Below are 17,277 nucleotides of genomic sequence, written 5' to 3'. Positions count from 1 at the left end.
ACCGGATCATGAAGCATCTTCTTGATCCTACACGGAAAAAATGTTGTTTCTAGGAGTTGTACTAACTCGTTTTTATGTTTTTATTCCACACAATATCACCAGTATGAAAATTGACCTTACGTCTTCTCAATTTGCAATTTCTCCCTTTTTTACAGGCCCTATTAAGGCAAATTTGTACGTTTTGGTATTTCAGAGGCACCTTGTTCACATATTTGACGTATTCTTCTCTTCAAACTACTGGAAGCATCTATGTACATTGCAGCGACATTCGATTTATTTATTAACAGTGACGTAGACTGTGGATTGAAAAGAATGGATTCGTTGGATGGCGGAGGATTTGGCCGAGCTTCACAATTCGACTTCGTAAGTCTAAATCGGTTCGATGTTTTGTAAGCCGTTAGTTTATTATGTATGCCTAGTGTTGATTATGGTAACAGTAGGTGTCTGAGTAGTGAATATCTTTCGTCTTAACGATAATATAGATAACAGACTTACAAGGAACTACACATACAAGATAAAAATATAAGAACTTATTCTTATATTTTTATCTTGTATGTGTAGTTCCTTGTAAGTCTGTTATCTAAGTAAAGCTCAAGGTAGAGGACTTGGCTGAAGTTAGGTGTTACTTGTTTGTGCATTGATGGGCAGGTCTGATGTTTGAGCATCAATGTTACTTATTGGCTTTTCCTCGTTCAACCGGAACTGCCACTTAGTGCACCGTCAAGTAATAAGTTGGACTGCTTCTGTGGCTAGTTTAGGATTGACGAGTGAAGATCAACAGGTTCGATATGTTTCTCTAGATAACAGTATTTGCTAGTTTCCGACATCTTGGTTTGCCTATCGTCCTTGTGTTAGTTATCAGACGAGTTTCGCTAATACGCTATCTTCAACTGTGGTTTTTTTGTAGTTGCTGGGCTGAGTGCCCTAAAAAAAGGTGGTATAATGTGCTGAAGATGGCGAAATACAGAACCGCATCTGTCTTACCAGGGATGAAATCTCACGGTGAAGATTACCTTAGATGAAAGTGCTTTGATAACAATCCTGTCAGTTTTCCAAAATTGTTTCAGCTGAACGACCTTATTTGTTTAACACCTTAGGTTAGACAGGTCCATCCACAGATGTTTTTCTGATGCATTCGGTGCATTTTGCAAATCTTCTGCAAGCCTGTTATACCTAATCCGCCACCGAGTAAACCAATCGGCAATGAGGTTCAGATGTTGTTGGATTATTTCTTTGGCTAGGCTGTAGTGTAGATAGGATAGGTCCGGAAAGGTTTTGCGTTGTTTGTTTGGATATGTAGGTATGTCAGCAGTGTCGATGCCGTTTAATATAACAATGTGATGTTCAATTAAATCACAATCGGCACAATATCAGCACTATTTATCCTCACTGACCTTGCACTAATTTCCACTTTCTTCTTGTCTCGAGTTCCGAGTTTCGAGAATATATGATTTACTTACTAATTCTCTGTATTCAATTATTGTTTATTCACTAATTACATTCACTTTGTTTAGTACAATCTGCAACGATGTGTTCCTCACACGTAATTATTTCACTCAGAATATTTTTATTAAAAATTTCCTTGTACAACCAGTAGAAAAAACAATCTTTTAACTGCCGATGAATAACCTAAACTTATGCTACGAAGTTATTTTCTTATTCAGAAAAGCATGAATATTGCATATCCTCCTATTAAACAGACCTAAAAGCCGATTTCGCTACCTTCGGAAGTTCACTTTTGAAAGTTTTTGAACCAGACTCAAGTCCATATAACCATAAAGCTTTCACCTCTTATAATAAAAAAAATCCCGCTTTCAACGTCATTGGTTATTTTATTCAATAATGGCAAAATAATAAAAATGGCGTTTAAATCAGATATAACGTATGTGTAATATCAACCTTTAGTATTGTAGTTTTATATTGTTTGATAATTTTTATGTAAAGTGTGGTTAAGATGAAAAAATAGCGTCATGAGTGGGACTCGAACCTGCGACATCAGCTTATAGTATTTTTATTAAAATTCAGGAATGTGAAAGCATGCGAACTGTAACTACGAAAAATTATGCATACCGATTTGGACTCTGGTTCTATTTTCATATAAAAAATGCAAATAGGTTAGGTACGTACGTTCCTGAAATTAAAAATAAAATAAAAAACCTTTATAAGTTCAGAAAAAAATGCTTAATGGCATTATTACGAATGAACTTGAAGTCAAATGCGTGTTCGAAGTCGTCCTCTACAATCGCAACGCAGGAACCCAATATGGCAATTCCAGGTTGATATTTATCAGTTGTACAGGTATGATTACTTGTTATTATAGCATAATATGATTTGTTAATGTACCAGATTTATTAGTAAATTTTAGCTGAAAACCAATAGACGATATCGCCTTATACTGGAAAATGCTATTGTCCCAAGTATCATGTCGTTGAAAATATTCAAAATGGGTGTTCCAAAGCGCACTACGCACCGTCAGGAAATTAGAGCTAGAGATGAAAGAGGCGGCCCCGAGGGCTTGTGCACCTCGACCTGAGCCAGTTTATTGTGCTCTTCTGGTTTTTACAACTCAGGGGAGAAGAAGTTCAATTTCAAGAAGTTGATCGACCAAAGCCTTGCCGGCGGATCAGAAAATGAAGTGTTTGGAGGCATAGTTACTGAAACCGAAGGGACATCCTTCAAATGGCCACCTTAACTTCATTTGTTGAGCGATATCAAGCCTTAAATTTACACCAATCTCATCGTTTTTCACAAAATAAATCATTTGCAGCATGCTACGCAAATAAGTAATACACTGATGAACAAATTTAACGCACTCAATTTATTTAATTTAAAATTAAATCCATTATCTTTCCATTAGTGAAAAAATAATCTGGATGATCCATTGCACTCTTCAAACTGAAAGTTAATAACAAAGTAATTTTAACGAGGTTGTTCCTATAACCAAGGGCGTATTACAAGGCGAATCACTGTCTCCTCTATTATTTTCTATATTTTTGTCTGATTTCGTTTCCTTTTTGGAATCTCACAACATAGTAGGGGTCAAGTTGGACAAAGCTAATCTACATTGTGTGTCTTCTGTTCGCGGACAACATAGTATTGTTTGGCTGTCTGAATACTTCACCACAGACAGCCTAAATGTTAATATTAAAGGAAAAAAAATGCAATGGTATTAAGAACTTCGTCCAAATGAAAACATTTGAGACCACTGCGATACCAAGAGAATATTATCGAGTATTCATTAGAGTTCGTGGTCCGATTGACCGAATAACTTTTTTCAATTAATTAATCTTTATATTAGGTATATATATAGGTATTATATATAGGTAAATTCTTATATAAAGGTATTGGTTGAGATAAAAAATGGCAAAAAGGGGGGGGGAAATTCGAAAGGAGGGGTTGAGATGGGAAGTTAGTGTCCCAGTGGATCGAAGCCGTATCTAGCCGAAGGTCGTGGGTTCGAGTCCCGCTCGTGAGGCTGACTTTTTTATCTCAACTAAAAACCTTAATTAATTGAAATTATTCTTATGCTTAAACCTTTTTAGTGGCTCTAGTCAGGCATTTGAATGAGTATGGCAGTGTCAGGTCATAAAATTTCAACATTAGAAGGCCAGGACAGGGTCGACCTAGGTCTAGGACGAGAGAGACGACAGATTCATCCGTCATCAGGTTCTACGATACCGAAGCATTACGGGAATTTAGATAAGAAATATGATAAGAAATCCGAAATGTTTCGATTTCATGAATTTTTTTAAATTTTCGAGAATTCTTAGAAAAATCTCTCAATCATTACTTTGGTTAATTTAAACAAACTAAAATACATATGCATTAGGTAATAATGTACGGCTCGAAGATATTTTTTAAAAGTTGTATTTGTGTGCAATACTATGCAAAGGGTTTTTTAACATTAAACAAATACATATGGTTGTGTTAAAAATATGCTGACCAACCTTCTGAATGATTTTTATCAGATCTGTGTTGTATTTGACTAGTGATCAATGGAGTTTCCGTTACACGACATAGTCACAGAATCACTGCAACAAAATTTATGAAAAAATACACTTTTGCAAAGCATAAATCTATTACAATGCACGGTTTCTTTGACAGATATAGAGAAAACGTGGCCGCTGTCGTTTTCGACACGTGGTTCCTTTCTGTTCACACGGATGTTTAGATAAACCTGTTTAGTACTTGTAGTATTTAGTAGAAAAAAAAACAACAACTAACAAATCATTAGAAAATTCATGGTAAAAAATAGACTATATTTCCCGTCAGCTGTTTGAAATTTCTTTCTGCAAAATTGAGATAAGTTCAAAATTATGAGGTTTAAGTGGGATACGGGATGATAAAGAGGATCCGAGGAGGCATGGGAGGCATATGGGGATTGAAATGTTGGCGTTCGAATTCGGGAGCGTTCATACCCTACATACCGAGTATCGTCTTCCTCTTCAACTACTTCCTGGCTTTTCACCAACTGGCGTCCATCGCTTTCCCGAGCAGGGCGAGGATGTCCTTCATCTTCAGGGTGAGTCGATACTTTTCGTTTTCACCTCGTGCATTTCATGGTTCTGCTCCAAAAAAGGTTGTATTTATTAATTAGATTAAGTCTCTTAATTAACTGAACGTTATAACGAACAAGTGTAAAATATGCATATAAATTACGTACAGTATTTATGTAGGAGCACATGATAAAGCACCGTCTTCTTAACCGGCCTCTAAGCCTTCGTGATACCCTCTATTCTTTGAACGTTAACACGGAACTTTCAAAAAAATAAAATACTTTAGTAAAAAATAAAGTATTACTTTGAGTAACGTGTCTGTGTGTATTAAGTTTACTACAATTTAATTTTTCAATTGACATGGCCGATTTTTGTTCTAGTGGGCGATATCAGTTTTTCTCCTCTCACACGCAATAGATATCTGGCAGAAAACGATACTGCTAGTTGATCTACTCGTGGAGTTGTACTTGACGGTGAGAAACGTAAAAATGTTAAGAATTATTATTCATCGATAAGTTCGTGTTCGTATGATAAAGAAATCACTTATTAACATGCTTGTAAAAAACAAGAACTGTTCCTCCCCACAAAACAAAATGGTTTCGAGACACATATGATGGGTATAAAGACAATTAAAACTTAATCCAAACCAAAGAATTACTATATTTTAATATAAGAAAGAGACAAATGTCAGCGTTGATGTTCATTAGATTAAATCCATATCGTGTGTAAAGTTATAACATTTTTTCCCAGGGTCTAAGGCAGTGGTTCCCAAACTTTTTTGACCCATGTACCCCTTTTTATAGCCAAAAATTTCCCAAGGACCCCCAAGTGAAAAGCCAAATGGTAAATGCATAGTATAAAAATTACAAAAAAAAGTTTTGTTGAAGAAGTATTTATTGAAATTATAAATATATATAAATTATCATATTTATTACCTTTGTTTAAAATAAAATATAAAAAAATTAATGACTTGGATGAACGTGATGAAATGTTATGAGTGTATACATGTCCGGCTCAATGTTTGTGAGTGGCAACCGCAAATCCCCACGAGCACTAATTTCTAATCGGATTTTTTTTTTTTGTGATGAGGTTCATGGTAGCACTGAATCAACGTTCTACCAAATAGGAAGACGGGAAAGCAGTCAACAACTTCTGTACAATAACGCATAATGCAGGATATAAAATTGGGATATGTTTTTTTAAGAAGAATTTGTGGTATCCTTGTGCAAACATTGGTTAAGTTCCTCATTTTTGGATATTTCAATAAGCTGCTCCTGTATTAGTACGGATTCATCTGTGTTTGGGATCTGAGTTTGTCCACGTGCAAAAGGGTTCAACATCCAGTCGGGAATGTCCAAGTGAATACCTTCAAATCTCTGGTTCAGGTCTGTATGAAGAGCCGTTAAGTGTTGACAGAAAGCAACAAATCTTCATCTCTAATTTGCAATTTCGAAAGATTTGGAAACTGAGAGCATTTTCCTCTTCCCAGGTTTTGTTTATACAGAAAAAGTTTTGCAACGAACGCAGATATTACGCTTTTAGTTTTGATTAAATTTAATTGGTCACCTCGTAGTTTCAAATTAGTTTCGTTAAATTTGGCAAATAAATCATAGGCTATCATATAGGCTAGGTAATTTTTTGAGTTAATTAAATTGTGTTGCAAATCATTGTCTTTGCTTTTCAGGAATTCCAACACTGAATCAAAGAGCGCATAAAATCGATTTAAAAATGCACTTATAGATAACCAACGTATTTCTGTTGTATATTATATTATTTTAAATTATTATTTATATTACATTAAACCTTGCGCGGACCCCCTGACGTTGTTCAGAGACCCCCAAATCAATTTTAATTTTCCACGGACCCCATGAATGATACCGGGGACCCCTGGGGGTCCGTAAGGACCACTTTGGGAACCACTGGTCTAAGGGGTGATGAGTTGTAGTTGAACCTGTAGTTTAGTCGTTTCCGATAATTTTTAGTTGTTATTTTCGTCTAACAGACATAAATTGTTTCTAATATTAATAATTGTTGTACTTGTAGTGTTCGAATATCTAAGATTGTGAAATATAGCACTCTCTCTCCCTAATGCCAACTGTTTTCCGAAAATTCAAGAGTTAGCTTAGAGTTAAACATTTAGGGGTGAAAGGTGAAAGGGGGGAGGGAGAGAGAGTGAGAGAGTGGGTTTAAGAGAGAGAGAGAGGGAGATGGAGGGAGAAAGGAAGAGAGAGAGAGTTAGAGAAAGTGAGTGGGTGTAAGAGAGAGATGGAGATGGAAACAGATAGGAAGAGAGAGAGGGAGAAAGAGAGTGAGTGAGTGTGTGAGTGTGTTGTGTATGAGAGAGAGAGAGAGAGAGAGAGAGAGAGAGAGAGAGAGAGAGAGAGAGAGAGAGAGAGAGAGAGAGAGAGAGAGAGAGAGTGAGAATGAGAAAGTGCACTCACTCTCTTTCTCCTTCTCTCTTTCTTCTTCTTCTTCTTCTCCTCTCTCTCACTCTCTCTCTCTCTCCCTCCCTCTCTCAAAGTGAGTAACTCACTTAGAGAGAGTGAGTGAGTGTAAGAAAGTGAGGAAGAGGGGAGGGAGAGGGAGAAAGAGAGTCAGTGAGCTAGAGAAAATGAGTGAGAGAGATGCTACAGTCCGAAATAGCGAGGATAGGCGGACCGGACTATCGTAAAATGAACGAAACGACAAAACTCTTGATTCATCCACTCCGCAGACCGCAAAATGTAATCTCCCGATGTTTATAATTATTAAAATTGACCACTTCTGATAATAAAAAATGTACAAAACACCATCAATGTTCAAAGTCCAAAGCCTGGCCTGGCCTTTATAACCTGTAATACAAATAATTGTAATAATTAAAAAAAGTTAAGCAAGCGTTATAAAAGTATAAACAATTGTTTAAATTGTAGAAATAACCCACCAAACGCTTTTGTTTTCAGACAGAACCGCACTATTTGCGTATATCTTGTTTAAATTTGAATATTCCATTTATTTACAACGATTTGACCAAGTTCGTGATATTGTTGATACTTTCCACCCTGCCTCTCTTAATCAACTGGATCGTTTTGAGGCAGCAACAGAGGTGAGAGGCCGCTCGGCCAAAACCGCCGGCCACAATCTGTCCACAACCAGTTTGTTTCAAAGTGGTATCGCTTTTTCAGCAGGTTCACCTGGTTCGACGTCCGTCGCAGATACCGGACCGAACTCGGCTCCAGTCGCTACTACCTTTCCAGGCCCTGTTCGCCCTTGGAACAGGAGAAAAGTCGAGGGAGAATTAAAAAAACACAAAGCGAAGAAATCAGAAGACCTCTCAGACCTCTTCCTATAATTAAATCGAAGTCTGCTTAATTTTTAATAAATGTCTATATCAACTTTTAGAATTATTATGCAATATATATTTTTTTGCCTTAAGTATATATTACAAATTCTCTATCTATGCGAGCTGTTCATGTTAGCTTCAAATTACAGCTTATTTATGTAAATTAACCTTTTTAAAAGCTAAAGTTATTCTAGGTATACTTTATAATTTCTTGGTTTTATGATTCATATTGTGACTAGAAGATTATGTTCTTGCAAATTGATTATATTATGAACGTTGTAAAATTCATATTTTAGTTGATGCCAGTATTGGCCCTTTTAAGCTAATGCTGGATGTAAAAAATTAATGGCTTATGCAAGCTTTATGCTATAGTAGTTGTTGTAACTATTAATAAAGCTCTAAAGATGAAACACCTTCCGATTTTCGGTAGGAAAAACAAAATTATCCAGTAATTTTTAATCTTTATTTCAAACCGTTAAAAAACTATATTGGGCAAAGTTCACCGTCGTCCTATTTTCGAAGGATATTGCGTGACAATACATTTTCGATAAATTGTACACCCTTGGCTGAAATATTTTACAAGTTTATTACATTTTATTGGTGTGGCGAGTTTGTATCTCAAGATATTATCTTTGGTTGGATCATTTATTTTCGTCACTTTAAAGATAATCTCTGTGAGTTATGAGGACTGGCCACGATGTCGACGGGGTGACTTTCATTTAAAGGGCTTCGTACTTTGTTAAAAAGGTCACTTATTACGTACCATATAATTTGCCTTTAATGATTTCTTTATTGTTTTCATGAATAAACAGTGTTCCTGGTATACGAAACAGGCTATAATTTAAGATCTGTTAAAACGGAACTTTATAAATTTAGAAAAATGAAAATAGAATGAACCTACAACCTTCAACCCTTCCTAAAAGTCGACGACCTTCTGGTTTCTTGCCACGTTGACAAAAAAAGGAATAGACTTGCTGAAGATTTGCAAAATGCGAGCGAATGCATCAGAAAAACATCTGTGGACGGACCTATTTAACCAAGGCGTTCAAAACGAATAAGGTCGTTCAGTTGAAACAATTTTGGAAAACTGACAGGATTGCTGTCAAGGCACATTCATTTAAAGTTGTCTTAATCGTGAGATTTCCTCCCTGGGTTGGTGTACCATCTTCAATACATTATACCACATCTTTTTGGACAAACAGACCAACGTGTACAGAAACCATCGAAGATGGCGAAATGGCGAAACGTCTGACAGACTAATCCAAGGAAGATAGGCAGACCAAGATGTCGGAAACGAACAAATAATGTTATCTAGAGAAACATATCGAACCTATTGATTTTCACATTCCAATCCTAAGCTAGCAAAAGAAGTACTTAGAAGAAGAAGAACTTATTACCGACTCGGTGATGGAACAGGTTGGACAAGGAAAAAAAGCCAAAAAGCCTCAAACGTCAGTTCTGCCCATCATTGCACATAAACAACAACCTATCTTCAGCCACGTTTGCTACCTTGGACTTTACTTAGATAAAGATTGATAGCAGACTTACATGGAAATCCGAATACAAAATTAAAAGATATGCACTACTCTGATACCGACTAGAACCAAAATCAACACTAGGCATATAACAAGCTAACCGCTTACACAACATCAGATTGATTTGGGCTCACGGAGTCGAACTGTGAAGCTCGGCCAAATCCTCCAACATCCAATGAATCCAAACCTAAGTCTACCTCATCGTTAATAAATAAATAGAATATCGCCACAATTAGTGACATAGATGGTATTCCCGTTGCTTCATAAGAAGAATATGTCAATCATCTGAACATATATACCAAGAAGTTTTCAATGGGTGGTATATTGTGGCAAAGGCGTGGGGTGCAACCTGAAATGGTCAGTTCCCTTTCTGAATCCAGGTCCTTCGGCTACTTCCTTGATACCTCTCCCAACCGTTGGATACAAGGTGGTATCCAGGCGCAACATAATGGCGTAGCTTTGAGAGCGTGGCATCCTCTCTAAAGCACAAGCTGGAATAGTGTTGGCCCCCGGGTCGGCAGCGGACGGCGAGTGCTGCATCAGAGGCACACGAGGGTTAGGGTACAGATCCTGTCAGCATAGACGGGGGAGGGTCCATGACCATCTGAACTACAGGGTAGCAGAAAGCGAACGTCCATACCATGTTGAATACACCGGTTCTCATCCGATCACCGAAGTTAAGCAGCATCGGGCGTGGTTAGTAGCTGGATGGGGTAGCAGAAAATGCTTCAAGTCCAAACCCCGAACATGGGAATGGACTCGTAGTGGCTTAGTGGTGAGGCTCCTGGCGAGAACTTAGTGTGTGAACCTGTTGCTTGGGGGTGCCGTTATCGGTTTCCATCTGAGGGCTGTGTTCCTCTAGGGGGTGGTTAGATATTCCACTTTAAACAAAACCGCGGCCCTTAGCGGATCCGGCAGTCTTTACGCTGGAGGAGCACCAATACTCCGGGAGAGAGAGTTGCCTTCTCTATCTAGAGAGCTCGGCGGGACGACCCAGGCTGATGCATTTCAGCCACATGGGGTTACTCTTTCCGAGAGGCACACGGTTTGTGCTTCCATCCACCCGGAATGGACAAGCGGAGAGTGAGGTCCGTCTCGGCCCCTCGGGCAAACACTAAAACTTGCGGCAATAACACCCATCCAGTCCACCGGACGGTAGGGCTGCAAGGCTAGGTACGGACGTTAAAGATCCTCATGTCCTTATAAGGGCTAACGAGTACATACGGGAACCTAATACAAAGAAGTATAAGATTGCTTTAATAGGACCTGTGAAAAAGGGAGAAGTTGCTATTTGAGAAGACTTAAGGTGAACTATCATTCTGGTGATATTGTTTGGAAGAAAAACATAAAAAAGAGTCAGTATTACTCCTAACAGCTAGCTCCAACATTTATTCAGTGTAGGATCAAGAAGATGCTATCTCCGGCCATTGCTGAGGTGGAGAGCATGGAAGACTCCCTTGGTTCGTGGCACATCCAAAACTTGAAACCCCATTTTTCTGCTAATCCTTAAGACCTGTGTCATTTTGCATTTAGGATTCATTCAGAGGAAAAAGGGGGCTTTTAGACAATTGACAGTATTGTCAGTACAAAGTTATCTTAATCGTGGATATTCCTCGCTGGGTTGTTGTGTCAGACGCATTTCTATATTTCCCCATTTTCAGTAAATATATCAAGTTTCTTTTGGGCGCACAAACCGCGAAAGTACAAACCCATCTCTTAAGATGGCGGAACACGCCAGAGAGACCAACCCAGCGAGGATAGGCAGACCAAGATGATCGGTATGTTCATGTATTTATTCAATCTCTAATAATTTATTCAGTGTCTAATAGAAACATATCGAATCTGATGACTGTAGGGAAGAATCTATCTCGCAGATTAAGTAACTGTAGAACACATAACAAGAAAGACTTCATAGACAATCCTCATCGTAATATATATTACTGACATTTCAAGCCAAAACAAAAAGTGTTATCTAGTGACCAACTAAAACTAGGTCAACACAAAAGGTTTTACGTGTCACACTGCAAATAGGATACACAAGTGTTTGAAAGACATCCACTTCCACTTTTAGCTTCGTGCTACTGAAAAAATTTAATTAAAATTCTCAATCTATATTTGTGGCCGATTAAAGCCATTGAGATAACAGAGATTGCTCAGGTAAAATTCACTCGATAATATATAATTCTTTATCAAGTTCATTCACGTCACTTTAGTAATTCATTGAAGTCTGAGTAGTTAGGAGCACCACGATGGCACGCCCAGTAGCGAAATTGTTTTTCGAGGTTGGCAAGTGGAAGTTTGAGTCCGAGATAATCTTCAGCAATGTATTTTTAATCCAGAGGTAACTTTTTCCATTAATGTCCAACGGCTTCTAATTGGGAGTAAGTAGTATTATTAATTAATTAAATAAATTTTCAAGTGTCAATGGCCGGATGACACAAAGGAAAAAGTATTTAAAGAAAGTAAATTATTTTATTAGTCCACGGGAAAATATTTTTTTTTACGAAGATATTTGAATTACGAGGTTATATGGAGCCCTGGGTGTGCAGGTGTTTTTGAAACAAAAAGCCCATTTGTGAGTATGTCGGGTCTCAGGAACCCGGGACCTTCACCTTACAACGTTGAATCGCCGTGTCTGTTTTTTATACAAGAACACATCACTAAAATTTAAATTTCTTTAAAAAATTGAACGGTTAAGTAGTAAAGTACTAAACATAAAAAGACAATAAGCAAGACTTAATTATCGATAAGTCAGTGTATTATTTACTACCATCAAAGGCTCACGTTAATTCTAAAATAATGTGAAATGAAAATACACATAAAAGAACACACACACACTCACACACACCAGCGCGCGCACACGAACACGCACACGCACTCTCACGCACGCACGCACACACGCACGCACACGCACGCACACGCACGCACGCACACACGCACGCACACACTCACACACACCAGCGCGCGCACACTCACACACACCAGCGCGCGCACACACACACACACACACACGCACACATACACGCACACACACGCACACGATCACGCACACGCGCGCGCACACACACACACACACACACACACACGCGTATATGCGTATATATGTAAGTATGTATATATGTATATGTGTATATATGTAAGTATGTGTATATGTATTGGGTTGTCCGGAAAATAATGCAGGATTTTGGTATTAAACAAAAAAAAAGAAACTAGTTACTTTAAAGCAATGTTCTTTAATCAAAATAATTTCCCATACTCTCAATACATTTCTCCCAACGTGTTGGTAACTTATTAATTCCGTCTGAGTAGAATTCAGAATTTTTAGAATTGATAAAGTCAATAAATGCATTTTCCAGTTCCGTTTGATTTTTGAATATTATGTGTTGTAAGTAGTGGTCCAGGTGTCTAAAAAAATGGTAGTCAGTAGGCGAGAGGTCCGGAGAGTAGGGTGGGTGAGGCAAAGTTTCATAGCCAAGCTCCAATAATTTTTGTGACGTTACACGTGACACATGTGGTCGAGCGTTTCATGCAACAAAATGGGCCCTTTCCGATTGACCAAAGAGGGCTTCATTACTGCCAATTTCTGATGCATGGTATTAATTTGGTTACAGTATGATTCAGCATTGATGGTTTCGCCAGGATTTAAGAAGCTGTAGTGTATTAAACCAAATGAAGCCCACCATACCGTAACCATTACCTTTTTTTGATGAGTTGGGGGCTTTGGAAAATGTATTGGAGCTTCTCCTTTGTCGAGCCACTGTCCAGAACGTCTAGTGTTATCGTAGAGAATCCACTTTTCGTCACATGTAACAATTCTGGCCAGAAATGGGTCATTTTTGTTTCGACAAAGAAGTGATGCACAAACATCAAAGCGCTGATTTTTTTGGCGATCGTTTAATGAGTGTGGAACCCAATTTTCGAGTTTTTTCACTTTTCCAATCGCCTTGAGGTGGTCAGCGACGGTCGTTTTACTGACTTTGAGTTGCTCTGCAAGTTCTCGAACAGTTGTTTTGGGGTTTTCTTCCACCACTGATCGCAGAACATCATCATTAAGAGAGGAAGGCCTTCCACGACCTTCTTCATCTTCAAGGCTGAAATCTCCCTCCCGAAATTTTTTAAACCACCTTTGCACAGTGCACTCATTAACACAACCCTCGCCCCAGACTTGGTTAATGTTTCTAGCCGTTTGGGCTCCGCTTCGGCCGAGTTTAAACTCGTAAAAGAAAATCGTACGAAATTCTCGCTTTGACATTATAAGGATGACTGAATTATTTCCAAGTAGCGGAATGCTACAGAGGTAAACAAACAATATCATTTGGAAGAGGATTAATAAGTGTTGACATTCATACAAATGAGTAATCCTGTAAACGTAAACAGAATATTTTATATAGATTTTTTTTAATGAAAACTTAAAATCCTGCATTATTTTCCGGACAACCCGATATATATATGTTACATTGTCATTATGCCTGGAGTCAACTTAATAAATGCTGATGTAAACTATCGAGCTAAGCATAAAGACCCCTTTTCTACTTCAGATCCACTCGGGACTCCGAACTAGATACATACTTTAATAGAACTCTTGTATTGAATGTATTAAAGTTTGTAAGTTATAGTAAATAAATGTTTTTTAATAACTTAGTTTCTCGCGTCGAAACTATAACTTNATCTAGAAAATCAGACTCAGCTATAAATTTCCAGCATCCTGATATGATGCAAAAGGGAAAACCGTCGTAAGTTTTGAAAACTTTTTATATATATATTATACATACATATAAAGTGAGTGAGAGAAATATATGTATGTACATATAAGGATAATTTATCTCTCTCACTCATTCAATCATCATGCACTCGCTTACGTTATTACTCTCTCTCCCTCTCTCCCTTTCCCACAAAATAATGTTTCGTTTATTTCCTTTAAAAGTAAAAAAATCAAATCAAAAATAAATCTACTATTTTGATCAATTAAATATTTTCCCACTTAGCTTAATAAGCCAGTTAATTCATTTCATGTCCATTAATAGCTTTTTAATTTTGAACACATATGAAAAAAGTATCTATACTGATCTCGCCATCAGTATTAGTGTTATTCAAACATTAAACGAAAGTTCACATTAAACTTATTAATAGTAAGGTTTAAAATGCTTTAAATAGAAAATATCGATTAAAGCTTATCGAGGTTCAGAAAAACAGCGTGATATGATTTTGTTCTTTAAATAGTTTATTTAAAAATTATAAATCGAACCGTAGAAAAAAAGACCTCAATTTTCGATAGTTACAAACAACAGATTGCTCTTGGAGAAAGAGACATTAATAGAAATCAACAGGTTGGAAGAGGTTTGACAAGATGTAACGGATATCTAAGACCAAAGTCTCAAGCCGATATAAGAATCTGGATGTATATAATTTTGAAATCAAGTCATTCTTCATTTCCTCCGAGGTCATGTGTTTAAACCAGATTTCCTTCTCACGATAAATAAATAAATGATTAGAGTAGAATAAACATGGAGATATTGGTCGATGAATACTAGTTACTTCTTCAGAAGGGAATGTTGAATTTCTTTAAACAAATAAGATAATACGAAGTAATTCGTAATGCTTTCTTTTTTGTCCCAATGACATCGATTAAAAACAAAAATTAAACGCGACAATTGTGCTTGGTTGTACCAACTGTAGTGGGCGGACCCAGAAAGATGACCAGGGCGATCGTGCATTAGGCATGACAACGTCTACTTAGTCAACTTTCCAACTTCCACAATTTTAAAATTTTGTTGTGTGCTTAGCTAAAAACGATAGTATGAACGAATTCATTATAAAAGTACAACCCCTTGGAACGGTATTCTCAATTATCCACACACAATATTTTTATTCGTCTATCAAAAATGATAAAATAAATAAAATAGCACTTCTATAATAAATATGTCTACTTCTGAAGTTTCTAAGTGTTTGATCACTCCTATAAAAGCCATCGAATTAAAAATCAATATACAAGTCTTTCTCTGTTGTGTTGTTACTATGTACTCCTATTGTCTTAATAATTATGTTTGAAAAAATAAGAAGTTGGACGGGAACTTATGTTAAAGGACAGGGATATACATAAGTTTTATACTGTTCATGCATTATTTCTAGATTAGCTAGTGAAACATTTGAAGTCTTTTCTGGACATCTTGGCAGAAAAACGAACATGATCTGTCTGAGTAGAGAAATGACCAAGTTTTCTGTTGTGACTAATGTAAATCTAGTTTTAAAAAGAGTAAGGTAATTCTTGTCACAAAGATGGGCTTAACTTCCAACTACCAGTTGGGTGTCGTTGACGAGATGTCAAACCACTTTACAGTACTTTATTAATACTATAATCCATTAAAAATTCATGGGATGCCGGGATTCGAACTGCTAGCGTTATTAGTCGGACGCTGTAACTACTCGATAACGCACTATCTACTTTGGAAGTTTCAGAACATTTTGGTTTGCCCATCCTCTCTATATTGGTCAGGCGGCTTTTAGCTTTTCGATACATTCAGAGGTCTATGTGTTATTTTCTTAGGTGAAAGTCAAAATCAAAGTAACCATGGAACCAACGGGTTTGAAATATCTGGAAAAAACAGATCAAATTCGTACGTAAAAGAGTACAGAAAGGTTTTCCATCAAAATAAAAACTTAATACAGAAAGATCTTCTGATATAACTGTTAAAATAAAAGACAAATGCTTAAAACATGATTGAAAAAACGATTTTTTGAATTCTGAGCCCTGAGGGGTGATGATCTACCGACATTTACACAAGTAAAATACTTTGCCAGTGGACGTGGCATCATCACCCAAGACTCAGGTGACACGAACTAAATATACGATTGGACAACTACGAAGCTTTATAGAACCGAAATCATAATTGACGGTAAAAAATTCTGTATTATTTCGACCATCTGGACATAGAGTTGTGGAATACCACCATCGAACATCAAACCAATCCAACAAAAGTCCACAGACGAATTCTACTCCTTACTATGACTCCAATCACAATGACCTTTGAACCTTCGTCAAAGATTTGATCCGTTCCCTCTTCACTGCAATCTTTCAACCCATCCTAACTCTACCGGCCCTCTCTACTTCTTCCCATCCCAAGAACTATCCACATCGCTCCAGACGACAAACTGACTGCCAGCATTGGTGACTTTTGGCTGTCTTCCGGGTGAAGTACTGGCAGTATGGTGTATAATTCCACATTTCCTTGCTTTTGCAGTACATTCGTTAAGTGTGAGCAAACATGGTCCTGATGTTTTACTCCTCATTCAGAAGTCGTATAAAAATAAAAGATCTGTGTTGCTCATAAAATTAGCAGTTGGCCACAATGTAGATATCACTACTTCGATAGGATGACTTTTTGGGAAAGAGTCTGGAACTTTTATCTTTTCTTTTGAGTTCTCTCAGGTTATGGACTAAAAATAGAACGGATTTGGCTACAATGTAGATATCATTACATTGATAAGCTAATTTTGTTGGAGGGTGTATGGAACTTGGTCCTTTTTTTGCGGTTACGTTTTTGTTGATATTCCCTTGTCTCTAAACAGTGATCCTGGTCATTTGTTGATTGTCACATTTTTAAGAGGTATTTTACTGAAGCATTACCTCTAAATAGACATATTAGGATTTTTTTAGTTCCTTTATGTTGAGAAGAGAAGCCTCTTTCTCCAATTGGGTAGTTTGGGAGTAGCCTTGCCATACGTTTCCAGTATTTGTTGCTTTCTCTAGTAAATTTTTCAGTTCTTTTTTTTCAATGCATCTTTTATTTATACCATAAAAGGAAATTGGGCTTATTTTTTTGGCTAGGGTGTCGTTAGGCTATTTGTAGTTAGCCCAGCTTCTTTCTTTTTAAGAAGTTGAAAACTATTGAATAAGGGTGCAGTGGAAAAAGATGAAGTTCCATTTTTT

At 37.2% G+C, this 17,277-nt stretch overlaps 2 protein-coding genes and 1 long non-coding RNA gene across 4 annotated transcripts in view; 2 read left to right on the top strand and 1 right to left on the bottom strand.

Moving 5' to 3' along the window:
* Positions 1-3,938: 3,938 nt before the first annotated feature.
* Positions 3,939-4,858, bottom strand: LOC106663788. The gene is made up of 3 exons (XR_001340089.2): positions 4,664-4,858; positions 4,084-4,565; positions 3,939-4,031 (listed from the first exon to the last, which is right to left on the bottom strand). It is a non-coding gene; the product is annotated as an uncharacterized LOC106663788 (long non-coding RNA).
* On the top strand, positions 4,214-7,879 carry LOC106663787. 2 transcript variants are annotated; one of them, XM_014388880.1, is made up of 4 exons: positions 4,214-4,522; positions 4,877-4,969; positions 7,436-7,578; positions 7,658-7,879. In XM_014388880.1, the coding sequence occupies exons 1-4, from the start codon at positions 4,340-4,342 to the stop codon at positions 7,842-7,844; spliced, it is 606 nt and encodes a 201-aa protein (XP_014244366.1). In that variant the 5' UTR covers positions 4,214-4,339; the 3' UTR covers positions 7,845-7,879. The 2 variants fall into 2 exon arrangements, with proteins under 2 accessions (XP_014244366.1, XP_014244367.1); XM_014388881.1 differs by lacking the exon at positions 4,877-4,969 and having other exon boundaries at positions 4,288-4,522.
* Positions 7,880-11,581: 3,702 nt separating this feature from the next.
* The window catches only part of LOC106663753 (sodium-dependent serotonin transporter), a 71,134-nt gene continuing 65,438 nt past the window's right edge, over positions 11,582-17,277 (top strand). Inside the window, exon 1 of the mRNA XM_014388837.2 lies at positions 11,582-11,691. The gene's annotated coding sequence lies outside the window, so the exon portion shown is untranslated. The remainder of the gene's footprint in view (positions 11,692-17,277) is intronic.

This window comes from Cimex lectularius, unplaced genomic scaffold (genome assembly GCF_000648675.2).
Source record: "Cimex lectularius strain Harlan isolate CLEC.00 unplaced genomic scaffold, Clec_2.1 scaffold204, whole genome shotgun sequence".
Taxonomy (NCBI): domain Eukaryota; kingdom Metazoa; phylum Arthropoda; class Insecta; order Hemiptera; family Cimicidae; genus Cimex; species Cimex lectularius.
This window is presented reverse-complemented; position numbering and strand designations above follow the sequence as displayed.

Excerpts from the sequence above, each read along its gene's own strand:
- LOC106663787 (XM_014388880.1), top strand. The coding sequence starts at position 4,340 with ATGATAAAGAGGATCCGAGGAGGCATGGGAGGCATATGGGGATTGAAA. Across the intron at positions 4,523-4,876 it reads GGATGTCCTTCATCTTCAGG|TGGGCGATATCAGTTTTTCT; the intron begins GTGAGTCGATAC and ends TTTTTGTTCTAG. Across the intron at positions 7,579-7,657 it reads GTTTTGAGGCAGCAACAGAG|CAGGTTCACCTGGTTCGACG; the intron begins GTGAGAGGCCGC and ends TCGCTTTTTCAG.